Source organism: Eumetopias jubatus, unplaced genomic scaffold (genome assembly GCF_037043125.1).
Source record: "Eumetopias jubatus isolate StellerSeaLion01/CBP00866 unplaced genomic scaffold, mEumJub1_p1.0 scaffold_7, whole genome shotgun sequence".
Lineage (NCBI taxonomy): Eukaryota > Metazoa > Chordata > Mammalia > Carnivora > Otariidae > Eumetopias > Eumetopias jubatus.
In genome coordinates, this window is record NW_028274813.1 from 85,231,167 (window position 1) to 85,258,643 (window position 27,477).

The 27,477-nt window shown below is 41.2% G+C and overlaps 3 protein-coding genes across 19 annotated transcripts in view; 2 read left to right on the forward strand and 1 right to left on the reverse strand.

Annotated features, from left to right (window-relative positions):
* MAPDA (N6-Methyl-AMP deaminase) overlaps nt 1-16,827 on the forward strand; it is a 32,221-nt gene extending 15,394 nt beyond the window's left edge. For 4 of the 8 annotated variants that reach the window (XM_028126644.2, XM_028126645.2, XM_028126639.2 and 1 more), the window contains 6 exons: nt 1,593-1,719; nt 2,973-3,053; nt 5,140-5,278; nt 5,765-5,806; nt 6,805-6,905; nt 7,460-16,827. In XM_028126644.2, the coding sequence (XP_027982445.1) occupies nt 1,593-1,719; nt 2,973-3,053; nt 5,140-5,278; nt 5,765-5,806; nt 6,805-6,905; nt 7,460-7,654 (685 nt within the window). In that variant the 3' untranslated portion in view covers nt 7,655-16,827. The remainder of the gene's footprint in view (nt 1-1,592; nt 1,720-2,972; nt 3,054-5,139; nt 5,279-5,764; nt 5,807-6,804; nt 6,906-7,459) is intronic. The other 4 variants (XM_088024765.1, XM_088024767.1, XM_088024766.1 and 1 more) reach the window with 4 other exon arrangements.
* On the reverse strand, nt 9,830-21,977 carry ZSCAN29 (zinc finger and SCAN domain containing 29). Of its 7 annotated transcripts, none has more exons than XM_028126632.2 (6): nt 21,907-21,977; nt 20,539-20,971; nt 19,856-20,060; nt 17,333-18,028; nt 14,986-15,456; nt 9,830-13,019 (listed from the first exon to the last, which is right to left on the reverse strand). In XM_028126632.2, the coding sequence occupies exons 2-6, from the start codon at nt 20,854-20,856 to the stop codon at nt 12,151-12,153; spliced, it is 2,559 nt and encodes an 852-aa protein (XP_027982433.1). In that variant the 5' UTR covers nt 20,857-20,971; nt 21,907-21,977; the 3' UTR covers nt 9,830-12,150. The 7 variants fall into 7 exon arrangements, with proteins under 7 accessions (XP_027982433.1, XP_027982432.1, XP_027982431.1 ...); XM_028126631.2 differs by having other exon boundaries at nt 21,513-21,967; XM_028126630.2 differs by having other exon boundaries at nt 21,472-21,967.
* Nucleotides 21,978-21,984: 7 nt separating this feature from the next.
* The window catches only part of TUBGCP4 (tubulin gamma complex component 4), a 35,198-nt gene continuing 29,705 nt past the window's right edge, over nt 21,985-27,477 (forward strand). For 2 of the 4 annotated variants that reach the window (XR_003612774.2, XM_028126637.2), the window contains exons 1-2: nt 21,988-22,362; nt 26,716-26,844. Coding sequence is in view for 3 of the 4 variants with exons in the window: in XM_028126637.2 (XP_027982438.1) it covers nt 22,285-22,362; nt 26,716-26,844 (207 nt within the window). In the remaining variant the exon portion in view is untranslated. Of the gene's footprint in view, nt 22,363-26,715; nt 26,845-27,477 lie in introns of all 4 variants that reach the window. The other 2 variants (XM_028126638.2, XM_088024764.1) reach the window with 2 other exon arrangements.

Genomic DNA, 27,477 nt, shown 5'->3' on the forward strand with positions numbered 1-27,477 from the left:
ATCAGATAATTTTTTTTAAAGATTTATTTGAGAGAGAGAAAGTGTGCAGAGGGTGGGGGAGGATCAGAGGGAGAGAGAGAATCTCAAGCAGACTCCCCGCTGAGCATGGAACCTGACTGGGGCTCAGTCTCACAACCCTGAGATCATGACCTGAGCCGAAATCAAGAGTTGGACGCTCAACCGACTCAGCCACCCAGGCACCTCAATCAGATAAATTTAAAATATTACAATGCCATTTCAATAGCTCCCCCGCAAAACAAGGTAATAACCAGTTTGTGAACTTACACACTGCTAGTAAGCATATGTAATAAATAAAACCTCTTTAAAAAGCAGTATGTGTTAAGACATACAAAAATGTTTCCTTCTGACGCAGTACTCCACTTCTAGAAATGTATCCTAAGGAAATTGATTTTTGTGTAAGATTCTTTATTGTAGTGTTATTTATTTTTATTTATTTTAAGGATTTTATTTGAGAAAGAGTGAGAATTGAGAGAGAGAGCATGAGCAAAGAGGAAGGACAGAGGAAGAAGCAGACTCCCTGCTGAGCAGGGAGCCCAACTCTGGGCCAATCCCAGGACCCTGGATCATGACCCAAGCCCAAGGCATATTGCTTAACTGACTGAGCCATCCAGGAGTACCTATAGTGTTATTTATAACAAAAAGTGGAAAACATCCGAAAATATTTGCAGAGGACAGTTACATTATGTTATGTTCATATGATTTATATTGTTTTCTAACATTATTTAATGACAGGAGAAATTAAGTTAAAAAAAAAAGACTGCATTTATATATAGTTGATCCAAATTTGGTAAATAAGTAAATGCTGGAGGAATGTAAAAAAATTGATAAATTAAAAAATGCTGGAGGAAAATTATGCAATATTAACAGGGGTTTTCTTGGTATTAGATGCCTTGTAGAATTCCAGCTAACATGAAGAATGAATTTGTATCAGCTATTGGATATGTGTTAGAATAATGAAATAATGGATCTAAGCCTCCTGATGAAAGAACACACCATCGCTTATGAAATACTTTTGCTAAAAAATTGAATTTGATCAAGCCTCCAGACTAGTTCCAATTTTCAATTTATTGGAGATATAAGAGACAGGAGAAACAGGTTAACAACACAGGAATTCACTCAGCAAAATGCATATTGTAGGAAATTTTATAGAACAAAGGACATGGTTTCTTTAAGTTCAAGAAATAAATTCAAGAAAAGTGGTGGGGGCTTACAGAGAAGGGGGAAGGTGGGGCATGGAGGGATCCATTAATCTCTGGATTAAAAGAGACTTGGGATGCATTGACCAACACAGTGCATGGACTTCAGTTGAATTCAGAATCGAATAAACTAAAAAACAAATGTAAGAATAAAAAAAACATGAAACGTTTAAGAATTTGAACACTAGATGTTTGGTGCTATTTAGGAATTTATGGTCTCATGCCCTCTGGCAAAGTAAGCTGTCCTGTCAGTCACGCTGTACTTCTACTAAGTAAATTTTACATGTAGCCTGCTGTACCTCTCTGACCATACTCAGAGTTGTCTTTTTCATCTGCACTGTATTTGTTTTCAACTGTGTTTTTCTTATGTTAAAGGTATTTGATAGCAATCGACAGAAGAGGTGGCCCTTCAGTAGCCAAGGAGACCGTTAAACTAGCTGAAGAGTTCTTCCTCTCTAGTGACGATATAGTTCTTGGCCTTGACCTCAGTGGAGACCCTACTGTAAGCTGTTTTTCCCAAATACATTTTATTTCTGAAAAGTAGAATCAGCTTTTGGGGTAAGGATTAGCTTGGGGCATCCTGCATTCTCCAGAGGTCTACCAGACACTCTGTGTGGATGAAAACCTATTCTTAAATAAAATCTTTGGAAAAAAAAAAAAAAGGCAGGGGGTGGCACCTGGGTGGCTCAGTTAAGCATCTGCCTTCAGCTCAGGTCATGATCTCAGGGTCCTGGGATCGAGCCCCATGTTGGGACTCCCTGCTCAGCGGGGAGTCTGCTCCTCCCCCCTGCTCGTTCTCTCAAATAAAATCTTTAAAAAAAAAAAGACCTATTCTGCCCTGGATGACCAGAATGTCTATAGCAGCTATTCTCAACCAGGGTTCTGTGAAAGAATTAAGCCCTCTAAAAAAGAAAAAAGAGTAAGATTTGAATGAGAGGAGAGAAATTAATTCATTACATACAATGCATGTCTAATAATTAATTAATATTTAAGTATGGGTAGGCCTTAATTATCTCATAGAACCCCCAATGAGAAAGACTGGCCTAGAGCTTCTTGAATGTCAGATTCAAGCACAGTGTCTCACTTGTGTCACTATTGACATTTTGGGCCAAATAATTCTTTGTCCTGGGAGGATACGCTGTGTATTGCAGGATGTTTAGTAGCATCCCTGTCTTCTCTACCCACTAGATACCAGTAGCACCCTCCTAGTTGTGACAACCAAAAATGTTTCCAGATACTGGCAAGTGTCCCCAGTGGCGGGGGGATGGGGGGGTGGTAGTGCAGAATTGGCCCTGGTTGAAAACCACTGGATTTGGAGAGTCCCAGGAAACTGGTTCTTATGGCTTTGTTTAAACTTGGACTATTGTGCTCTTATTTCATCCATCCATTTGGTAGAAGTTTTCTTTACTGTAATCATACAGGTTCCTGAATCAGGTGACTTCTCCTTAGCACTAGATACCTAGATTTCCTTACAGAAATAAAATTTGACGACCTCTATATCTAGCATGGCTGATTGACATCAGGTTCACTCATATGTGACTTAACATTCTTGAGGGCAGGGATTGGGTCTTTGCCAGCTTTATATTCCCTCAAGTGTCTAGCACGTTGTAGGTGCTTTATAAATGAAATTTTCAAATGAGTCAGTCTGCCATTTTTTCCTTGCCATTATTTTATTCCTTTGTTTATTGACACAAAGTACCTAATTCTTCAGTTTGTCTAGAATTCTCATGCATCTTCATTTTAACTTTTATCAAGGTAGGACAGGCAAAAGACTTCCTGGAACCTCTTTTAGAAGCTAAAAAAGCAGGCCTGAAGTTGGCATTGCATCTTTCAGAGGTAAATAATATTGTAAAATTAGGCTAGAGAAGATAAATTACAGTGAAAATAATAATCATTTGTAAATGGCTAAAAGTAAACCTGGAGATAAAAAAAAGTAGAAGAGGAGGAATGTAGAAATGTTTTTAAATGTAAATTATAATGATAAAGGTATGACTTGCTTTAGGCCCTTGTTACTGGTTTTATGTTTTTGTCATTCCTGAGGGTGGCTGTTGACTCACACTACTGCTGTGTTGTTAAAACAGCTGTTGACATCTTACTAGAGAAAATGCCTAAGTTTTCATCATCAGTTTTGTCATTGGCAAGCTGACACTGAGAAAAGCACCAGTTCATCTCACTTGTCCTCGTAGGGTGAGGGACCTGAATGTATCACATGCACTGGCGAGAAAGGAAGTAGCTCATCATTATTTTATAAGGCTTATCAGAAGATTGGGTGCCCCTCATTGGGCCCCAGCAACTTGGCAACATGAGCACAATGACAGATAATATACAGATAATGGCTGGGGAATAGTCACTTTCTTAAGCACATCCCTGTGAGGCAAACAAGGGAGTCAACTACACTTTCCCCCATTTTATAGATGGATTTACTTTGTATGTCAGTACTTCTATTTGTTTTCTTTTTTTTGACATACAAAAAGCTGCACATGATTAATGTACACAGCTCGGTAAGTCTGGAGTTTATTGTCTCAAGTGCAGGAAATAATACTTAGGCTACTTACCTCACAGGGTTATTTATGAATATTAGATGCAGTAAAGTATAAAGTTTGAATAGCATCATTATTTAAAGATTAAGGAAAAAATTGGAGCTTCTTGTCAATGCTGATGTTTTTCATGTCTATAAGCAAAGAGTCAGTAATCTGGTGGCAGAACTTAAAATCTAGGATCTGTGTTTCCACACTCTGATCAAAAAGATCTTTCACTCGTAGGACATCCTCTTGCTAACCTAACTGATGTCTGATTGAAGCTATTGGTCAATAAAATGGAACAGCCAGCATGTGTTACTCTGACCAGTTATCTGTGGTCTTTGTGCATAGCATTAGAACCTTCTCTTTACCTTAGTCTCTGTTGCTTTTCTTTTTCTTTTTTTCTTTTCTTTTGTCTATTTGTTTCTTTAAAATTTTTTTTAAATTTTCTTTATTCTGTTGCTTTTCTTGTTTGATGCATTGGAAATAAAACATTTCATTTCAGCATGTTAAGGTCATTTGTCCTGTAGGCTATCTAGTAGATAAAAAGTACAGCTAGACCTTTTCATGGTAGTTGTGATATGTATGTAGCTAGCCGTGACAAAATAAAACATGAATGGGGCACCTGGGTAGCTCAGTCAGTTAAACTAATATCCAACTCTTGATTTCCACTCAGGTCATGATCTCAGGGTTGTGAGATCGAGCCCTGCGTGGGTTCTGCATGGAGTCTGCTTGACTTTCTCTCCTTCTTCCTCTGTCCCTCCCTCCCACTTGCACTCATTCTCTCTCCCTCTCTCTCAAATAAATAAATAAAATCCTTAAAAAAAATAAATAATAAAACATGAGTACACTGCACAGAGAATCTGGGCCCTGGAGTCCGATAGAGCTCCATGACCTTAGACAACTTTAAAAAAAAAATACTTTATATTTTAACTACAAAAGTTAGGTATATCTGAAGAAATTCCAAGTGTAGAGAAGTGTAATGTAGAAGGAAAAATATGAAAAATGAAAGGTCCCTTTCTCGTTTCAGTTCTGCTCCCAAGTTGATCCTGTTACTTTTTCTGAACTTGAATTTCTTCATCTTAGTCCTTTGTAAGATTCTTGTGAGGTTTAAAGGAGAATTTATGTGAAAAGGCACAAAGCAGGTCTAAAAGTGTTTATTGTTATTATTCTTGTTAACTATAATTAGTATTATCATTGAAACAAATCTAGAAGAATATTGGAAAATGAATGGGAAAATAAAGGCAAGGAAGAGAGCTGGGAAGGTATAGGTGGTTCAGCTTTCCAGAATGTCTGCATTATCTTCTCTGAGGGACAAAGTAGCTGGCTACAGAAAAAGTTCCTTTAAGAACCGCTGAAAGAGGTTATTGATGCCCTCTCCCCCCCCTTTTTTTTTTTTTGAGATTCCAAACCAAAAAAAAGAAACACAAGTACTTCTGGATCTGCTTCCTGACAGAATTGGGCATGGGACATTTCTCAACTCCTCTGAGGGAGGATCCCTGGATCTGGTAGACTTTGTGAGGCAACACCAGATACCACTGGGTAAGGTTTAGGGCTTCACGTCCTCCAGACAAGACTCTGTACATTTGTCCCCAGCCACCAGGTTGCAACCCGTATGTGGAGAAGTACTGTTCTAAATATGTAAGTGTCATTTAGAAATTAAAAGTTGCTTGGTGCATGTGCCTCCTGAGCCTTATTTAAGTAACAACGTTTTAGCTTCCATTAGAATATAAGCTCCATGAAAGCAGAGCCCTTGTCTGTCTTGTTCACTGCTACATTCCCCAGTTCTTGGAACTCAGTAATTATTATATTGAAGGAATAAGAGTCATGTAGTATTTTAAAATGACTTTAACCAAATTAATGTGTTATGAAAATGTGTGACATTTATTTAAAAATTAAGAATTATATAAGATTCCAAGACATATTTTTATGTGTGTTGACTGTTACACACTTGTTTGTCTACATGTGTATCCCTGGAGCTGCTTTTATTTAACAACAAATATTTATGAAGTGCCTATTCTCTTTCAGTTGCTGTTCAAATCGCTGGGAAGAGAGCAGTAAACAAAACAGGCAAGGTTTCTTTCTCAAGGAACTTATATTCTAGCATAGATAAGAGACAGTAAACAGTTACACAAGAAAATGTCAGTGTTAAGTTCTTTGAAGAAAATTAAACAGTTTGATATATTAGTGATGAGATAACCACTTTCAGTTGGATGGTCGGGCAAGGCGTTCTCTGGAGGGAAAAAAGCAGTTGGCTGAAAACCATTTTACTGAATGATCAAGTTGCTAAATTTACAATTTTATCAATTTTTAACACTTGTGTGTGGGTGTGTGTTTTTTAATTACTTACAGAGTTTTCAGCAATTCTTGAGATTTTTTTTTTTGTTTTCTAAGGACATTTTTAAACATCCACAGAAGTTGAGAAAATGGAAACCACCTGCATAGTTATCTTAGTGTGACAGCTCAGCTCTGCGCCCAGCAGTGTGAGGGGGCAGGCTGCCATCCCTTGGACTGAGTGGCCCTATGTTGAGGCTGCCTTATCATACTGAGCTGACACCATCAACCAAGTCAGTGAAGTATTTCTGCTCTGGCTGCGGAGCCCAGTATAGTGTGTTAAGGCAAGAATTTGTTAATAATAGCTTAAGATGGACTTACTTGCAGCAGACAGGGAATAGATGGTTGTCTGAGTAAAGGAGTTTAGGGGTTTTCTTCAAGTCCATTTCTGCTCTTCACTTTTTATAATACTGTAGCCCTCAAGCAGTGCTACTATTTTGTTTTAGCCTCCACTATAAGACCAGGAAGAAGTGCAGGAACCCTTCAAAAATTCCTTCATGATTCTTCCCTGCTTTCACCAGGGTGACTGGCTTATAAAATTCCCCTTTCCTCTCCATTTTGGATAAAAGAAAGGGGGAAGCACATAGCTGTGAAAGGGGTATTAATTCTCTGCCTGGTATAGTTGCTTCCAAAAGTTGCAGCACAAAAATTCTTCATGTATCTATTTGGTGAACACTGATGAATGAGTCTACTAATCTGCTTTTAATAAGAGACTTTTTCCTCCTTTCATCTAGAACTCTGTTTGACCTCAAACATCAAAAGTCAGACAGTTCCATCTTATGACCAGCATCATTTCGGATTCTGGTACAGCATCGCCCATCCATCTGTGATCTGTGTAAGGTGTTTTATATGAAGTATTTTGCTCCTTTTTCATTCCATTGTTGCATTAGGTCAGACATTCACTACTAGCTGACTGCCTTTCGTGCCTCAGGGTGCTGCCCACGTAGAAGAGTGAGAGAGGATCAGGGTATGAGAGTCTACAGAGGGCCAGGGTGACTCAGGTTTGGCTCTATGGGTAAAGGTCCTAGGCAGTGCCCAGAGGAACATAAAAAAGTACTGATGCCCAAGTACCCATCCCTTGAGATTCTGTTTTATTTGATCTGGGGTGAGTCCTGTACACAGATATGTTTTAAAAGCTTCCTAGTGATTTTTATATGCAGCCATGGTTGAGAGCCACTGCCCTGGTGTTTTTGTTTTAAAAAGGATAAACAGACCTATTTAGTTATAGATATGTATGGATGCATTTATAGATCTGTTTAGACTCTTAAAAGAAGCATGGTAAACAGGAAAATAGAGTAAACATAAGTTACTGTTTTTTTAAAAAATCATTTCCTTGTTCATTTTAAAACTTTGGTTTTTTTGGTTTGTTTTTTGGGTTTTTTTTGGCAGACTGATGATAAGGGTGTTTTTGCAACACACCTTTCTGAAGAGTACCAACTGGCAGCTGAAACATTTAATTTGACCCAGTCTCAGGTGTGGGATCTGTCTTATGAATCCATCGACTACATCTTTGCTTCTGACAGAACCAGGTCTGAACTGAGGAGGAAGTGGAATCATCTGAAACCCAAAGTGTTACATTTTTAAGCTGCAATGAGGTGAACTACTTTTGAGTATGTGTTGCAACCAAGATCTTCCTGCCATATCACACTTAGTAAACTGTCCACCCCTCCCTCTGAAGCACAGCAGCCAGGTACCAGGGGCTCCATCACCAGCACCTTATTCAGGGCCAGTGCCCAGTAAATGTTTTAAACTGACTGGCAGGCTCTGAAGTCTTACAGAGCTTACCTCCATGCTGCTTACTGGAAGGGACTTGAAAGTGGCTGCTAACTAAACTCCCCATTCCACCAGAGATTTGACTTAACAGTCCCTCTCCATTAGTGATCATAAAACTTCAGGAAAATCAAAGAAGCTTCTAATTGGGAAAAGTTTTGGAATAACTAGTCTAAAGATGAAAAGAGGGAAAACAAATTGCCACCAAACCTTTAAGCCTTGTAACTTGTGACAGCAGCGCTCTGTATTTTGTTTTGCTTGTTTTACTCAAACTCCCTTAAGTATTCCCCAAAACTTGACTCAAAACATACCATGGATTTTTGTGAATACCCAGTAGTCAGGGTTAATCTACTTTGGAAGACCCTAGTGACAGACAAAACTAGCTTCTGAGATCTGGCTTTGCCCCTCTCATGATTAATCCCCCTGGAATCAAGGTAGTGGGTTTTTTTTTAAATGTTCCTACCTTACCCTTCTGTTATTTTGACCATAATGGACCTATACCAACCAGACACTTCTTGAGGTCTAAGGTACTTTAGGCTTCTATTTCCTGCCTTTAATCTGACTTCCAGTTGTTCCAAAGTTTTGTTTCTGAAAGAGCACCATGGTGGTTGTAGGAGTAATTTAAGCTCCTAACTAAAATATATCCATATTACATGTTACTTTAAGCACCATGATATCAGAGAATATATACCATTTTATATGTCTAAACTTTGATATGCATCTCACTGGATAGTTGAGTGTATAGGAGTAAAGTTTTCATTTTAGATTTTGAATTGAATGATGGAAGTATTGATTGCTCCTATCTCAGCTTCCCTTTCCTACCTGGTCACCGTAAAAATAGTTCTCTACAGAGTTGATAAGACTCAGCCTCCATATTCTGATTATAGTAAAAGAGAAATGGCAGCAACACAGAGAAAACATATAAATGTTATTAAGTTCTGTAGCACTGGCCATAGCCAAGCAATAAAAGGAAGAATGTGGGGCACCTGGCTGGCTCAGTCAGTGGAACGTGCAACTCTTGATCTCAGGGTCGTGAGTTTGAGCCCCACATTGGGGGTAGAGTTTACTTTAAAAAAAAAAAAAGGTGGGGCGCCTGAATGGTTCAGTTAGTTAAGTGTTTAACTCTTGGTTTTGGCTCAGGTCATGAGCTCAGGGTCCTGGGATCGAGCCTCCACTTGGAGGGCTGCATCTGGCTCTGCACTTAGCAGGGAGTCTGCTTGAAATCCTCTCCTTCTCCCTCTGCCCCTCTTCCCTACTCCCACATGCATACTTTCTCTCTCTAAAACAAATAAATCTTAAAAAGAAATGATAGTGTGGGGAAAATGAAGAATAAGTAACAGCATTAGGAAAAAAGTGTTGAGGAGATGATTGTCCAGCTCCTCCTAATACATCCCTGCTTCCTTTGCTATACATGTCACTCAGTCTGTCCCCACAGAGGTCTTATGAGTATTAAAATGGTAGGGTGCACAGATCCTCTTGCTCCACCTACAGTGGCCTTGGTTTCTCTTAGAATGTTTGAAGACTATTTCTTGCTTCTTCCATCCTCCACAATGGCAGACTGGGTAGCAGAAAATGGCTTGTTAAGCTAGTCTAAGAAATGGGCTTTCCCCAGTAAGAGAGTTTGCCTTTGCCCTATTCCTTATGTACATTCTCTTCATCTGGAGGTTGGTGGGGGGAGAGGAGACTAGTCCTGGGTCTTTTAAAGTAAGACTTACTCTCCATGCCCAGTTATGACAGGTCCTAATGCCACTGTCCTAATGGATACAGATACAGACACCACGGAAGGATTTTCATTCTAATTTCTCTTTTACCACATCCTAATTTGTTTCTCAGTCTAGAAAATAAAGATTCAAACAGGCATACTTCAAGTAAGGCCACACAGGGAGCCAAAAAAGCAGATAAAAATTTATCTTTTCCTAGCAGCAACAACTTAATAATTTGCACATGTATATTTGGGGAGGGGGAAAAACCACCTGAAGAAACACTGGGTACTTTATAGACATAATTTTTATTAACATGGTATCCCTGAGAGGCAGATTAAGGTGTAAACATTATTCTGCTTTACAGAAAGGGAGATGGAAACAGGTTGACTTACACACAAGACATCTGGAACCAGAATTCATATCTGCTGATACCCCAACCAGTGCTTTTTACACACAACTTTCCATAAATATACTAAAGACAGTAATCTCTCATATCAAAAAACACACATTTAAAAACATACTTACTAAACCATCTCAGATCCTGAGGCACTGCTTTAGACTAATGTTTCTTCTATCTTCCTGTCTGCTTAGGCCACATAATTGAGACACGATCTCCTCCTAATAAACATTAGGAGATTCTTTGTAGTAGGATCCCTCAACACAAGAACCCTAATCAACCTCTCATCTAACACAGCAAGCTATGAATTACAGAATATTCTGTCTCCCCACTCCTCTTTGATATCTCATTCCAGCCACAGGACTGATTAAATGTGAATATGAAACAGCTACTTATCCCAGGCCTTGGCCATCTGTTCACATTCCTCCTTCCTCAGACCTGCCCACTGAAGTATCTTCTCAAGATATTAATTTCTGACCTTTGTCTCCCATAGGAGCTAGACTCCTAAACTGCTCATTCTTCCCCAGTATGAGCTGGCTCTTTCATCAAAAAGTACAGCACAGTATCTGATTTATTATAGGTGGATGGGACCACCACCTCCTGATCTGCCTCTGGCACTCCATGTTCCAGTTAAGGCAGTTCTCTGCCTTGTGCATAGCCTAGATCATACTATTCCTCAGATTTTGTGCTGCTCCAAGCTTTGTCTAACTTTCCTTACAGTCTGTCTTTTGCCCTGGGCTCCATCTGCATAAAACACCTTGCTCTCGAATTTTCCCATTTCTCACCCACTCAGCACTTAGTTTTGTGATTAGTTTTGGAGAGTTCATCCCACCCTAATTTACCTGGTAACTTTCCTTCCTTTGAACACTTGCTGTTTCATGAAGCCTTCCTGAATAAAAAGAAAATACCTCCCACATTTTTCTTATAGAAAACTATAATGCATTAGACCTTAACATTTATGCAAAATGTTACTAGATTTCTAGATTTCTCTAAAACTGCTGCAGCTCTACATGTGCATTTATTATTTGTCCATGTCAGTGTCATCTGTTTTAGACTGTAAGAACAAGGACAGGGTCTGTTTACCTTGTGCTGTATAGGGCTCATCATACTACTATGAATAGATGGGCAATTAATTCAGTACTATTTGATTATACAGATCAGAATTACACTTGTGTTTGAAGAACTTTTAAAAATGGATCTATACAGTTGAGTATGTGCACATGCATGTGTGCGAGTATTGGCAACTCCAGTGACCAAAGATAATCTGTCCTCCTTGCTATTAGGGTAAAGAGTTGGCACAGAGTGGTCTGTTTCCTAATCCATGGGTACATGGCAGTGGTTTCTGCTCAGTGCAGGTTAGTATTGAGCGCCCATGGGGTGCTGTATAACACTAAACTAGGTGTTTGGAGCGTGTGGAATGCAGAAAATCCCCTATTGGCAGCTCTAACTGCCTTCTCTCATATCAGCATATCCATCTGGCTTGCTCTTTGCACTACTGGACCAGAAGGGACAGATGAAATTCAGATTGAGACGGAACAGAAGGAAAAAAAAAAATCAAACTAGATGCTCTAAATGTATTATTCTATTCCAGATCTTCTAGGGGTTAGAAAAAATAAAGAAATCCAGGGTTCACACCTCAATATTTATATAAGGTTTACACTGTTTCCCCATATAGAACACCTACGCTTTTGATAAGATGATTCATAGGTCAGAACCAAGATGGATATTAAACTCTCCTTTAAGGTAAATGAAGAGTGTGCATGAAAATGTCATTCTGAGCACAGGCTTATGTGAACAGGAAATGCCACTTTCTTGCATAAAGAGCTAGACCCACTCAGAAAAGTCTCACAACTCCCTGAAATGCTGCTGTGATAGGTTTTTCCAGTTGAAATGCAGCTGAATAACAGGATAAATAAATACATGGGATCTACTACTGCATCCTCTCTATTAAGGGAACAACATAGGCACTGAGTGGTAAAAATGTTATCTGTCATTTCCAATGAAGGCAAGGAGAGGGACTGAAATCTTCCTGTCATTCTTAAGATGACTACCTTAGGAATTGATAGATCCAGGAAAAACATGGGAACAGAGTGGGGTAAATCTAAGAGTGTTTCCTAAGCTAGTTGGGCAGGGAATAGGAGACCATCACTATTAGAAGACTTTTTCAAACAATTTCAATGCATTTATCTTTTCTTTAAATTCTCAGGGGCTTACTTAGGTGCTGACTGTGACAGAAGTTTTTCTCGTGTATGGATTTCTCGGTGCTTATTAAGAGCGGAACTTTTACTGAAGCACTTGCCACAGTCATGACACCCATAGGGTTTCTCTCCTGTGTGGGTCCTATGATGTGCACGTAAGTCAGAACTCTTACTGAAACTCTTTCCACAGTCAGGACACACATGGGGTCTCTCTCCTGTGTGTATCCTCCGATGTGCACTGAAATGAGAACTATTGTTGAAGCTTTTTCCACACTCTTCACATTGATAGGGCTTTTCTCCTGTGTGGGTTCTCTGGTGAATTATAAGGCTTGAGCTCTGATTGAAGCGTTTTCCACACTCACCACATTGATACGGTTTTTCTCCTGTGTGGATTCTCCTGTGGGTGATGAAGTTTGAACTATCACGGAAACTTTTCCCACAGTCAAGACACTTATAAGGTTTCTCTCCAGTGTGGATTCTCCGGTGTCTAATGAGGCGTGCACTCCGACTGAAGCTTTTCCCACAGTCAGCACATTTATATGGATTTTCCACTTGATGAGATATCTGATGCATGAGGTGGGAGTTGGGACCAAAGCTTTTGCTGTATCTGAGATATTTACAGGGTCTCTCTCCCAAGTAAGGTCTCTGATGATTTAGAACTTTACTTAGACTCCTCTCGGGGGGTGTTGGTTTTCCTCTTCTCTCCCCTGGGGTCTTTTCCCACTGTTGTCCTGATCTACATTCACTCTCACCACCTTTACCCTGAGTAAGATGCCGGGAAACTTTCCTTTCAGACCTTGCAAGTAATGTTCTATGTAGTTGTACTTCTTCAGAAATATCTCGTTTTAGATTCTCTTCATTATCAAATCCAGCCTCAAAACCTGATAATAGAATTTTAAAGGTTATCCATTTCCTCAGTATTATGTGCTGGGGGTAAGGGAAGTATCACATTAGATGATTAAAGATAAAAATTAGGGAGCACTAGATCCCAAATGACTACTATCAATTAGAATTCCAATGTTTTTACTCCTCTACTTAGTAACCTATGACGTGCTTCTCATCTGTTATAGGGGCTGATTAATACATTCTTTTAACTCTTCCTTGATACCCATGATCTTCAGAAAACTCTCTCAGTATAACAAGGAAAACCTACCAGATTTAAGGTAGGCCCAGGAATACCCAGGAAAACTCTGAGAAACTTCTATATCCAAAAAGAGCTATATGAGTCCCCCTCCTCTCAAATTCCAATATATGTTGAGAATAAAAACAGGGTAGGAAAATATTTGGTGTCTTTCAAAGAACAGAAGGCCTTCTGAGAGATAAATTTTAGAAAGTATCTCCCTAAGACATTCTCTTTTCCATGGAAAAATAATCATTAAATGTTCCCAAAGCACTACTCTAATACTCAAGCTAAGCTATTTCTTCTAAGAACCAAATACCAGGCTCCCCAGGCCCAGGCTATGTGAATTTGCAGATACTTGGCAGATTATCAGTTTGCAAATTGACTTTGAATTCGCAGAATTTTCAGATGTGTCAGACATTCTGGATCCCAAATTCCCTGGACTAAATCTGAGAACAAAGGAATACTGAGCGTCAGCCTGTTTATGGCCCCCTAAAGACAGTGTTTCTATCCAGAAGCCCAGTCTTGTAAGATGCCCCATGAAATAGAGATTTGTTAGATTCAGTGAAATCTCAGAACCTTAAATATGTGAGTATGTATTGTGAGCCTCCGAGGAGGGTAATTTAGCATTTCTTAAACCTAGAAGCCATTTTTTAGTGGAACATATTAACACCTCCATGGAACTGATGCGCCGTGGAACACCCTTGAAGAATGCAGATCTAAAGAACTTTTCAAAAAGAAAACTATTACTTATTAAATACTTACTATGTGCCTAAGCACTGTGCTAGATGCTTCACCACAGTACCTCATTTACATCAACCTCAATGAGGTACGTCTTAATATGTAAGCAAACTTACAGGGTTAAATAACTTGCTCTGAGTCACTCAGCTGGCTAATGGACAACAGAGTTCAGATTCAGATACATGTATGACTCCAAAATCAGAATTATTCTTCCCCAAATCAGGGAAGCCATAGTGAAGTATTTCTTTTTCTTACACAACAGCTAAGATTCAAAGGGTCCATTCCCTAAGAAATCTCAGACTTTTGTCCAGCTGTGGCTGAAGAAAGAGGTTATCAGGTTTTCATAGATGTGAATAAAGCAGACATACAACAGGTATACAAGTTGGAAGTAGAGGAAAAAACGTTTAACAAGAATGAACTTTTAAAATCAACTTCATCCCGGGCGCCTGGGTGGCTCAGCTGGTTAAGCGACTGCCTTCGGCTCAGGTCATGATCCTGGAGTCCCGGGATCGAGTCCCACATCGGGCTCCCTGCTCAGCAGGGAGTCTGCTTCTCCCTCTGACCCTCTTCCCTCTCGTGCTCTCTATCTCTCATTCTCTCTCTCAAATAAATAATCTTTAAAATAAAATAAAATAAAATCAACTTCATCCCACTATGGGTATACAACATACTACTTGGGAGATGTTAACGTTCATACTCCCTGTTAGGTAAACTGCCTGAGACGTAGATGAGAGCAAATTTATAAAGTCTGTACCCATCAGACTGATGCTATAGTATGAGAAGGCAAGTCAGGTGAATAATTTATATCCCCTCTGTGAGCTGCTTTAATGAAAGGAAACATGGAGAAGAGAGAAGATGGTCACAAGAAGAATCCATGAGAGCTGGGTGTAGAGACCAGTCTCCTGGTCTTCAGATTGCTGATTTTTCTCCTAAATCCCACTGCCTCCCCTTTGCTACTTAAACCTCAAAAAGTAAAAGGATCTTACCACTGGGGCTCTGGAATAAGACTGGAGCACGGGTCATGACAACCCCCAGGGGTACCTCAGTATCCTCTTCATCATCTTCAGAATCTTCTTCTATGGTCTCTTCTGCCGCCTCAGCTTGCTTCTCAGCTTCGGTCTCACTGGTCTCCTGGATGGGACAAGAGGCTGTCTCTTCTTCCCGGCTGTCACTGGGCGGGGCAACAACCCTGGCACTCACCAAAGCATCCATCTCTTCAAAGAAGGGACAGGTCTCTGGTGCTTGGCCGTTCTTGACTTTCCTGTAGCTGGTTTGTAGGCTTTTAAATTTGGTCCGACACTGCTCTGGTGTCCTTAAGAATCCATATTCCCATAAGCGCTCAGCCACTGCTCCATACAACTGGCTGTTGCGGTGACAATTCCGGAGGGCTTCATAGAACTGAGTCTCACTAAGAATTGCAAGGTAAGTCTTTGTTTCTTCATAGCCCCAATGTACACCTGCCGCCAGAAGAGAAATTTCAGCACCACTTAATCCAGGGCTTTACAGCCTCAATTCCTCAGTCCTATCAAGTGCATGATGAAAAACCACCTAAGCTTGGGCTTCTAGGTGAAAAAGTAAAAATACTTCATGTTTCCAAAATCTATACAAACTCATTATAGAATGTTTTGCTTCTCTATATCCCATAGCAATTTCACAGAGACCTTGATTCCTATGTTCTCTTTAACCATTAAAAAAAAAAAAAAAAAAAGGCGGCTTTCCACCAGATCACTGAAACAGTCATTACATACACTGAGTCAAGAGTACAGGATGCATTTCCCCATTCTTCTAGTAGTTTCTCTGGAATTCTGATCCTAACTAGAAAATAACTGGTCAGGGGAATAAGACCCAGTCAATCACTATCATGAGTCATCCCTGACTTCTCTGATCACTCTTTTTCCACCAGCTCTACTTCCTTATGAATTAAGTTTTCTAAAGAATGACTCAAGCCTGCAAGGAACAGTCTCTTTCAGAATCACAGTCGCCCAATCCCTATTATGGCCCTTCTTCATTTGCTACAATCTCAAAAAAGCAAACCCAGTAATAGCAAAGACCTGAAGGGTACAAGATAAGGACCTGATAGTCATGCACCTTATCCTTAGGAGTGAAGGACTGGTGGAAGCCAGAAAGAGGAAGGAAGCAGAACAGTATCTCCTGGCCTGCACCTGTACTAGTGCTGCAGGTCTCCCGTGGGCAGTACTTCAATGATTACAGACTCTGCTCCTTGAAAGTCCCCAAGGTCGAGGGAAAGGAGATTCAGAGTCTTCCTCGCACTTGCCAGCCAGCTGGAGATGATGCTGCTTCCATCATCCTCCACTCACTGCAGGTAAAGGAGTTGGGGAAAGAATCAGAAGACAGAGAAAAAGCAGTGGAAAAAGATGAACAGATAATGAAAATAACAGCAGCTAGCATATGTGCCATGTCTGGTTTACCTGCATTTATTCCAGTGACAAAAAAACAGAATGAAAGAAAACCTCAATACCTGAAAGAAAACAGGTATTGAGAAAGGAAAAAGTAGAAGATAGGAAGGAAGAAGCCTAGAACAGAATTGGAAGTACAACACACAAATAATAAAAAAACAAAAGGAAAAGATCACTGTTCACAGTGAAACTGCATCTTTAGAGATGTAGTCCTGCTGCCATGTCCCATTTTACAGGTGAGGAAACAGCTTTGAAATGGTCAGATGACTATCCATGGTCACCCAGGTGATTAGTGGTCAAGACAGTCCCGACTCAATATTTTGGTGTTCTTTCCATAACAACATGATTATACAAATTCTATCAACAGTAATAAATAATACCTAAAAACAGTTCCATGGGCAAATAATTTTTCAACAAAGTGCTAAACAAGATTTCTTAACTATGTTTGTTGCAAATCTAGAGGAGTCTTAGAAAATGTTTCTCCAAATTTGGGCAGTCCTTCACTATGCTATGCTAAGTGAAAAGGAACACAAACTGACACTGAGATAAAAGATGAAGCACCAGTTTGTATAAGGTGCTCAATAAACACTTTCCTTAAACATAGTATAGTGCCAGGTTTTTCTCAGCAGTGATTTTATAGTCAGGAAAAAAATATTTTAAAGAAATGGAAGGAACGGTATTCTTTTAAAGAGCTCTCTAGAATTTTCTGATTGTACTTCTTTAAAATATATAAAATGACTCCCTCCTTACTATTATCTAATTTTACCACAAAAGAGAATTAAATACACATAGAACTGAGAAGTGCCTCTTTGTTCTCTATTTAAGTAACAAAGCTGACAGGCAACATTAAACTTCCTGACTGCACATGCAGTCTCATAACTACTCTAATCCATGAACCCCAAAGAGAAATGCTTACCACTTGGGCTTCGAAAAAGAACAGGTGCAGTTGAGTTGTCAGGGTCTTGGGGGGTGGCCTCCTGGCCCATTTCATCACTGTCAGACTCTTCAGCCATAGCTTCTTCCACTTCCTCATGCTGCCAGTCCCCTTGCCCTGGCTCCTCAGTCTCGGCATCGCTGCCTACCAGGCCAGAGTGAGAGGCTGCCTCTTCCAAGCCATTACTGGGCAATGCAATGACCTGGGCACTCATCAGGGCCTCCATCTCTTCAAAGAAGGGGCAGGTCTCAGGTGGTTGACCACTCTTGACTTTCCTATAGCTCTTCTGGAGACCCTTGAACTTGGTCCGACACTGTTCCAGGGTCCGAAGGAAGCCATACTCCCGGAGCCGCTCAGCCACAGCCCCATACACTTGGCTGTTTCGATGACAGTTTCGGAGAGCCTCATAAAACTCAGTCTGACTGAGAATTGCAAGGAGAGTTCTGGTCTCTTCGTAGCCCCAGTGCACACCTGCTACCTTCTCATCCTCAAAGCCCCAGTGATCCTGGTCCACCCAGCTTCTTCTCTCTCTCTTGGGTGATAACAGATCAGCATGCATTTGTCTATCTCCTGTGTGACTGCCTCTTGGGAGTTCCTTCTCCTTGGAGCCCAGATCAGGGATCCATGGCTCTCCTTGCTCCAACCTGGAGACCACACCGGATTTAGGAAATGGAAATCCTGCTTGCAGGGAAGCAAACAAAGGATATCATAATTTGGATTGATCATAAAAATACCTCTCAGTTCAGACCTGCCTGTTTTGGAATCCAAGAGGCTTATAAAAGTGTCTAAGGAAGTGTTTTCAGAAAGTTCAATGGGTTGGAGAAAGTGGGGAAAATACATAAAACCTCAAAAAAAGAATATTTTCGAGTAGGGTGACAAGAGAGGAAAAGGTTCTGTTTGTGTATTCAGAGCAAATACTTCTGTTCCATATTGCTCCCTAGCCCTCCTCACCACTTAATAGGTCTTGGCACTGCTAGGAACAGTCTTATAGGAGGTCTTGATACTGCTGGAAACAGTCACCTCCTATCTCCTATAAGTTCTCCACTAGGAGCTAGAGAATTAAACTCAGAGTGATTTCAGGGGGTAAGAGAATGGGGGGGAAACTTCAACTCATCCGTTTCCTTCACACTGTCACCAAGTTCTAAAAGTTTTTCCCATAGTATGTCTTGCTCTGTTCCTTGTGCCACCATCCAAGTCTAGACCCCTTATCCTCTCACAGCCAGATAAATGTAGCAGTAACTGTCCTACCTAACTCCAGGCTCTTGCTTCCTCAGCTTAAACACTATACTGCTGAACCTTAACCTGAGTGCCTACCATGCACTGTTCATTCATATCAGACTCCTCTCTAGAACACAGCATACTATTATTCATCACTCTGTCCCTTTAAGTCCCTCCTATTCAAATTTAACCCGTTCTATGAGAAGTTATATTTGCCAAAGCCACGCTATGAAGCCTTCCCTACTGCCCTCCCTCATCTCTCACTCTGCCAAACCCCTATTGTACTCACACAAATTGAGTAACAGTCATTGTTCGGCATGGTTTCAGTACAGTTTAGTTCAGCACATATTTGCTTCCAATCACACCCTAAGCTCTTTGAGAACAGGCACCTTTACTTATTGCAGAGTACCTTGCAAGGCATTGGAATACATGGTAGGTGTTCAAAAACTGATTAATTCTGCAAGTTTCTGTTTGGGGTTGAGGAATTGCATCTGGATTACTAAACAGAGACCATTACAAATGGCTGAGAAGGCTAGCTTCTTGGATGATAAGATCAAAATTGAAAACAACCTCAACAAGTTAAAGAAATTATCAAAAAACCCCAAACATAATATGGAGTTCAACGGAGTATAAAGAAGAAAAACAAGTTCTACAAAATCAAGTACAATAAGCACTAGGCACAAAGACAATGGGGAAAGCGGTAAGAGTCCTGGGAGTTACCAAGTAAACAATCACCAAATAATTAGTTGAGCTCTACTGAAAGAAAATGTAATGAAATTCTGAAGTAAAATTCCTACTCTGCCTCTACCTACCAGACCCTGGAATAATATAATTTAGTTCTCCACGATTACTATTTGGAAGACTTCATTTCCAAAGGGGAGGAACAAAAACTTAGTAGGTCTAAAGAATGGAGCTTCTGGGGAAGAGCTTAAAAGAAACAATACAGTTTAATTTGGAGAAGGAAAATGACTGAAAGGTGGCTGTGCCTTCATGTATACAAAAGAATTTTTATCTAGAAAACACCTAATATCATCATTACCAAGAGGAAATAAAATAGTTCCAATTCTGATAAAAACTAGGAAGCCATCCTCTGGCAGACTTGTCAAAAGAAGAAATATAAGAATACTACACCAGAGGCTAAACTACATAACCTTCAGGAGGTCTCCAACAACTGCATACTCTACAATTTCAACTCATTTCCTGAAATCCCTTTCCCACTCACTATTCCCAACCCTACTTCCCAATTTAGAATGGCATCCTATCTTCCCAAATGAATCTACTCCTCACCGCTCCTTTGAAAAGGTCTGAGCTTCTCCTTTGGGTTCATCTGCTCCTGTGGTCCCAGGTCTGGGCTCCTTGCCCTCTCTTTCTTGGTTACACCCCTGGGCTGGGGTTCCACTGACTCCTGCCGAACACTTAATAACTCTCGTGATGATTTCAGGGGTGTCATCTTCTCCAAGCGCACTTCCTGCCCCTTCACAGAGACTGTGACCTAGAAACAACCCCCATTAATTGTCACTGCAAGGTTATAATGAGGGGCATTCCCAGAGGAGATTATTTAATACCCCAAAAGAGGTTATCCTTTTGGGACTTGGCTAGGTTTGGCAGGGGAGGAGGTTTAACAGTGAACAAGGGTCTTTCTTATTCCATTAGCTTAGAGCAGCTGGAACTCCAGAAAGAAGGTTTACTCAAGAGAGTAAACCCACCTACAAGCTAAAAAATAATTCCCCTTTCTTCCCTCTTAAGTAAAAAACTGTAAAACTATGAATAACTCATTATGACAGGGTAGCAAAGGTACACCTAGGTAGCATTTCCAGATAAGCTCTATCTGAAAAAGTTACCTGTTCTGGGACCAGAAGTATAAGCATCACCAAAGGAGATTGTGCCCGTCTTTAAACCTGTATATACCTTGGCCCTTTATCCTTGCCCCTTCCCAGTCACACAGTTCTGAATTCCCCCTCCCTTCTCACCGAATGTCCAGGTCTTCCAGGCTCTCTTTCTAAATCTTCCACCAGAGCCACTGCCTCCTCTCCACTTTCTGGACATTGCTCCTGTACCCAATTCTGGATCTCCCCAGGTAAGATGGTCAGGAACTGCTCTAGCACCAACAATTCTACAATCTGCTCCTTGGTGCGCACCTCCGGCCTTAGCCAACGACAGCAAAGTTCCCAGAGTTGGCTGAAAGCCTCCCGGGGCCCAGCTACCTCCTGGTAGTGAAATCTCCTGAAGCGCTGTCGGAACGTCTCAGAGTTAGTGCCATTCCCTCTCAGAGTGGGTTTGGCCATCATTCACAGCAGAAAGCAGCTCCCCTCCACTTAAGGGTTCGAGGGCTTACACCTATTTTCCCATGTCCTTGGAGAATCACCTGCAGATGAGTCTCTCAACTGTAAGAAGAGTTTCCTCCTAGGGTAGAGAGAGATGGCACTATCAGAAGAAATACACTCATATGTCTAAAGTCTTGCCAAGAGCTGGCTTGACTTCCCATATACTCCACGTGGCCATCTGAGGTAGCACCAGCTTAAGGACAGCAAGCCAAAACAGCATGGAGAGACCTTTCAAAAGCTACCATTTCTGGGTGACTTCCAAGGAGCCCAGGGAAGCAGCAAAGAATAAAGTATTGTCTGCCCTTCTTCCACCTCCCCCCAAACCTGACCCCATTTAGCTCCCCTGACCAATGTTGCATAGTGAGTTCGAACCATAGGGGAGACCTGGAGCTTGAGAGGCTCTAAAGGCAAGTCACCATCCTGCTGAAGGCAAGCGGGTCGCTGCCGATCTCCCCCAGTACCTCCGCAGTCGTTCCGGAGGCCCTTTACATCCTCCCCGCCCCCTCAGACTACACAGCTACCAATTCCCACCCGGGACAAAAATCAAGTACTGAATACTGGATCTTTGTTTTCCCTCACAGCGTAAGTAACCGCTCAGCAACTATTCGGGCACTACTGACAGGAAACCTCGCGCATTGGGAGGATTGGTTTTGGTTCCTGAAGCGAGGGCCGGTGGGCGTGGGGAGTCACACTGAGTTGGTGGAGAGAGGGAGTCCGAGGGGGGCAGTAGTAATGGGTCTCCTGAGGACGAGTTCGGTTACTGGCCAGAGGCTCCGGGTGCTGCGGGGTTCGCGGGAGCGGGACTCGGCTCAAGGAGCGGCGGGTGCGGGATTCCGGCCTCTTTGTCTTCGGTCCCTCTGGCCAGGTCACTCTCGGGGCCGTCGTACGGTTCCTCCAGAGGCCTCCGACTGGGCTAAGGCGCCCTGAGAGCACCTTCCGGCCACCCCTGGGAGCGTCTCCTTCTCGGGGCTGCCCCTCAACCCACTCGCATCTCTGCCCCCGGGCCAGCCTCACCCTCTTAGGGTCGGGCCCGGGCCCCGGCTCTCCAGCCTCGCATTCCAGCTCTCAAACCGGAAGTCCTAGCGGGCGACTAGGGCACTGAGAGCGCATGCGCAAGGGCAACTACGGTGACTCCTCCAGCAGAGCCTCTGCAGGAGCGACCGAGTGGGCCCAGCGGAGCCTGGCACACTTCCGGGACGTGGGGCGCCTCTCCCGTAATATTTCCCCTCCGCTCTTCCAACAGAATTTGTCTTGCTACTTGGGATTCAGGACGAACCGCCTGTCCCAGGGGCCTGTGCGCTTGTCGAGAAGGCAGCATTCGCCTCCGCGGTCCCCTGGAGGGGCGTTGGAGGAGGGGGCGACGGATATAGGGACTCGCGGCCCGCTGTGGGAATGATCCACGAACTGCTCTTGGCTCTGAGCGGGTACCCAGGGTCCATTTTCACATGGAACAAGCGGAGTGGCCTCCAGGTACGGTCCAGCTCAGAGCGCGGGAACTCGGGAGCGCAGAATAGGCGGGCCCGCGCCAGTGTCCGGGGGAGGAGTCTGCGGGGTCGAAGGGCGGGGCTTGCAGGGGCTGCGGTGTTCGTGGGGTGAGTCCCTGGGCTCATAACTCGGGAAGTGCCTGAGGGGCGTCGGCGCCCTATACCTCACCTTGAGAGGGCTGGGCCAGGGCCGGCAAACAGGAGGCAGACCCCGGAGGAGGGAGCACGCGCCGCGGCCTAAGGTTGAGGTGTCTAAGCGAGAGTTGCTGGGGAACTGGATGTAAAAGTGAAAAAGGCGCTTTCACCCATTTTCATGCTTCACTGCTTTAAAGAGCTTTGAAAGCTAGTCCAAATACGTAGCGCTTAACGCACTATATGGGGTCGGCCAGTTTTGTTGACTGAAAAATGGAGTGTTTCCCTCATTACTCCTTTCCCAGGAAATTTCTGCACTAGAATTTGGAAGGCGATTTTCATGTAACCAGGAATGTATGAGGAGGAAGGGCTAGGTACTGTATGCATTATCTCTTTTAATCTTCACAATTATCCATCTCCATTTCACAGATTAACTCCCTGTATCTGGTAGCTAGTAATTAGTGAGCTTCGTCTTGAACCCCAGGTCCGCTTGGCTCCAGTATTTGAACCATTCTTTTCTACTTCTGCTTTCAGTAGTATTATCCAGTCCTCTCAATAACTTAGGAACCTAGGTATTGTTAGCCCCAGTTGACAAAAGAGCAAACTGAAGCTCAGAGAAATTTATGGTGACTAGTCCTGGTAATGGCAAGATTTGAATCTAGCTCTGTCTGATCACAAAGTCATGCCAATTCCAAACCAAGCAACAGATTCTTAATTATAAAGAACAAACGGATGGTTACCAGAGGGAAGGGGTGTGGGGGAATCGGTGAAATAGGTGATGGAGGTTAAGGAGTGCAGTTATTGTGATGGCCACTGGGTGTTGTATGGAAGTGTTGAATCATTGTATTATACATCTGTGAAACTAGTGTTACATTATGTTAACTAACTGGAATTTAAGTGAAAACTTAAAAAGTCATGCCTATTCTATAAGGATTGGCGGTATAGGCTGTGGAAGAGCAGAAAAATGACATTCTTATTATATAAAACCTATAAATCAGATTCCTCTCGTTATTTTCCCCTATAAAACTAGCACAATGGCAGGTATATAGGAAGAAAATGCTTAGGAAGTATTTGTGGAAGCTTGACTTCTTAAGGTCTCAGCTTTAAAGTCACCTCAGAAAAAATTTTCTCTGACCATCTCTTTAGGTATCCTCACCATATGCCATTATTCTCTATCACAGCAGCTTGTTTATTTCCCTTATAGGACTTAGCACAGTTCATATTATTTGTTTTTGCTAACTGTTAATAGTCTTTCTCCCTCATAGTTTACCCACAGGGGCAAAGACTGTAGTGGTTTTCTTCATCAATGTAGCCAGCACAGTTTCTGCCATATAGTAGACGTTCAGATATTTATGGAAGGAAAAAAGACTACTAAAAACAGAAAATACTGCATACTTTCTGCAGAGCAGTGTTTTTCACAAATAAACGGAAAATTGTTATGAATGCCTAATATTGATAAAAATCATTATAATATCGAATACATGTACACATTCACCTAAGTATAAACTCAAGCATATTGCTCTTAAAAAACTATAAAACCAAATATTTGTTACAAAGTAAACAAAACTACCAAATGGCTAAATTCAAAATAACATTAATGTATGGTTTCTCAACCTTGGCACTACTGACATTGTAGACTGGATGGATAATTCTTTGTTGTGGGGGTGTGTCCTGCTTGTGCCTTATAGGATGTTTAGCAGCATCCATGGCCTCTACCCACTAGATGTCAGTAATACGCCCTGAATTGTGGCAATCAAAAATATCTCCAGACACAAATGGGGCAAAATGGCCTCTGATTGAGAACCGGTGATTTAATGTGACATATACTATTGTTTTGCTGAAACTAAATCTCCAACACTGAGACTGCTACAGATCTCGATTTTGACTTCAGTAAGTCTGTAGTAAAGAATGCCTGTTTATATAAGTAGGTTGTACCAAATGGTATCAATAACTTCAAGGTATTGTTTGCTGTTTCAGAATAACTAGACCTTGAACTTTTATAAAACTCTGCCAACAAAGCACTGCTCAAAATTCCAATTTTAGTGGGAATATCACTTGATAACTGGGTAGAGCTGTCCTAATAATAAAAAATTGCTTTCATGTATTGAGCACTTGCAATGTGCATGGCTTTACATGTGTTAACATTTAATCCCCACAATTACCATCTCCACTTTCTAGATACGGAAACTGAGGCACAGAGAGGTATTATAATTTGTCTAAGATTTCATGCAAGTAAGAGGCAACTCAGGGATTCAGACCTGGCAATCTGACTCCAAGTATGAGTTCTTTCTTTTTTTTTTTTTTCCAAAGGCACAGGCAAGGCTTTCCTGGGGCTACAGCTCCAGTTGAAGGGAGACACTGCACTAACAGAGTAATTGGCTAGCCGCCCAAAGACACATTCTTAGGCACTGTGTCGTGTTACCTCTTAAGTTATTATACTTGAAGATATGGTTAGCATTGTGTCATTAAAATCTGCATTAAATGGAATTAAATTAAATTCCTAAACATTGTGGATTCAGTAACAGAAAAATTCTTCTTTGCCTATTTATTACTGCATTTACTGTCATGTAAAGTTGGCATCCACAAAATACAGTACTCATGATATAAATATGTAATATGCTAAGTTCCTTGGGGATAGTAACTACATCTGATTTTGTTCACTATTTAATCTCGGGATATTAACACAGTGCCTGGGATAAGTAGGTGTTCGTTAGAAGACGGTTGATCCTCCAAAGAAGACATACAGTGGCCAATAAGTAAATGAAAAGATTATTAATATGGCTGATTATTAGGGAAATGCAGATCAAAAGCACAATGAGATACCATTTTATACCCATTAGATAAAAAAAACAAAATAACAAGTGTAGGTGAGGTCGTGGAGAAATTAGAACCCTTGTGCATTACTGGTGGGAACTGAAAATGGTGCAGCCCCTGTGGAAAATAATATGGTGACTCCTCAAAAAAATTAAACATAGAACTACCAAATGATCCGCAATTTCACTTCTAGGTATTTCACCCAAAAAAAGTTAAAGAAGAGACATGAACAGATATTTGTATACCCGCGTTCATAGCAGTATTATTTGCTATAGCCAAAAGGTAGAAGTAATTCAAGCGTCCCTTGGCAGATGAATTGAATAAACAAAATGCTGCACAAACATACAATGGAATATTTTTCAGTCTTAAAAAGGAAGGAAATTCAAATGATACATGCTACAACATGGATTAACCTTGGAGACACTATACTAAGTGAAAAAGCCAGTCATCAAAAGACAAATACTGTATTTACACTTATTTGAAGTACTTAGAATGGTCAAAATTATAGAGACAAGAAAGAGAAGGGTGGTCGCCAGGGGCTGGAGGCAGGGAGGAATGGGAAGTTAATGTTTAATGAATACAGGGTTTCAGTTTGGGAAGATAAAAAAATTCTGGAGGTGGATGTTGGTGATGGATGCCCAACAGTGTGAATGCACTTAATGCCACAGAACTGTACTTTTAAAGATGGCCAAAATGGTAACTTTTATGTTATGTATATTTTACCACAATATAAAAAAAAATGTGGTTGAATGAGCACATTCTCCTTCTACTGTGTTCTACTTGAACTGCTGTGAAACCTTTATATAGCATAGTAGGTTATTATTTGGCCTTCATTTCAATTAAAATAATACCCAATGAAATGAAATAGCAAATACAAATGAAAATATGGACACTACATTTATGTCAGTTATAAGGTGCTTTTATAGATTATAGTATGTTACATTAATTTTACATTTTAATTGAAATGAAAATAAAATTTAAAATTTTATGGAGAATTTGTAAATCTTAAGAATATGTCTGAGAAACCCCTGGAGTCTGCAGATCCCGGTTTGAGCAGAGACTTTGTTGAAATCAGGTCAAAAACTTCATATCTTTACAGGCCATCCCTGGAAGATGGCCTAAGAAACAAGTAATAGTAGCCACCTGTGGGGAGGTTGACTTGTTTTTAATGTACAACATTTGGTAGTGTTTGAATTCGTTACCATGTGTTACCACCTATTTCAATAAACAACTAATTAGGTCAGGGATGGGGAGCAACACCTTTGTAGCAGTTTGGAATTTACCAAACTTAAATGGGCATCTGGAGAAGGGAAGTGATTCATAGTATGAAGCATTTGAAGCACCTCAAATATATGCAGGCATCAGTGTTTTTAGCCTGTTACTCTTCCTGCAGGTGTCACAGGACTTCCCATTTCTCCATCCCAGTGAAACCAGCGTCCTGAATCGACTCTGCCGGCTGGGCACAGACTATATTCGCTTCACCGAGTTCATTGAACAGTACACGGGCCATGTGCAGCAACAGGTAGGCTGCTGTTCCCAGGGAATGGACACCTCCAGAGGTCAGAAGTCATGTCAGGTTTTGAGTGAATCCATTGGTAATTGATATGAAATAAGTCTCAAGATGTTATGAATTTCTTATCATTGGAATTATTCAAGTGAGGGCCAGGTAACTAGCTCAAACAAGGGAGAAAATATACACAGGGACCAATCTAGGCAGATTGGTATAAGAGAAAATATGTTTTGCCTGAGTTTTAGGAGACCTGAGTTACATCAGTTTGAGTTGGACCAGAGTTCCAATTCCAGTGGTAAAAACATAAAGTATCATTTCAGATATTTTTGCCATTTTGCTTCTAACTTCCTTAGTCACATGGAGGCAATCAACTAAAATTTTTGGGCTTCATTTTTCTTATTTAAAAATAAAAGAGTTAAATCAGAGAAGGTGCTTGGCACACAGCAAGCACTTAATAAATATTATCCATTAATATGAATTAATTGGAATTGTACACTATTAATTGTGATTAATGGTGTAGAGGTCAAGAATTTGTGTCCTGCTCTATCACTTACTGGCCATAGACTGCTTGGCAGTAACCTAATGTTCAGTAACTTCAGCTCATTTCACTTACCTATAAAACAGGGTTAATAGGTATTACCTATC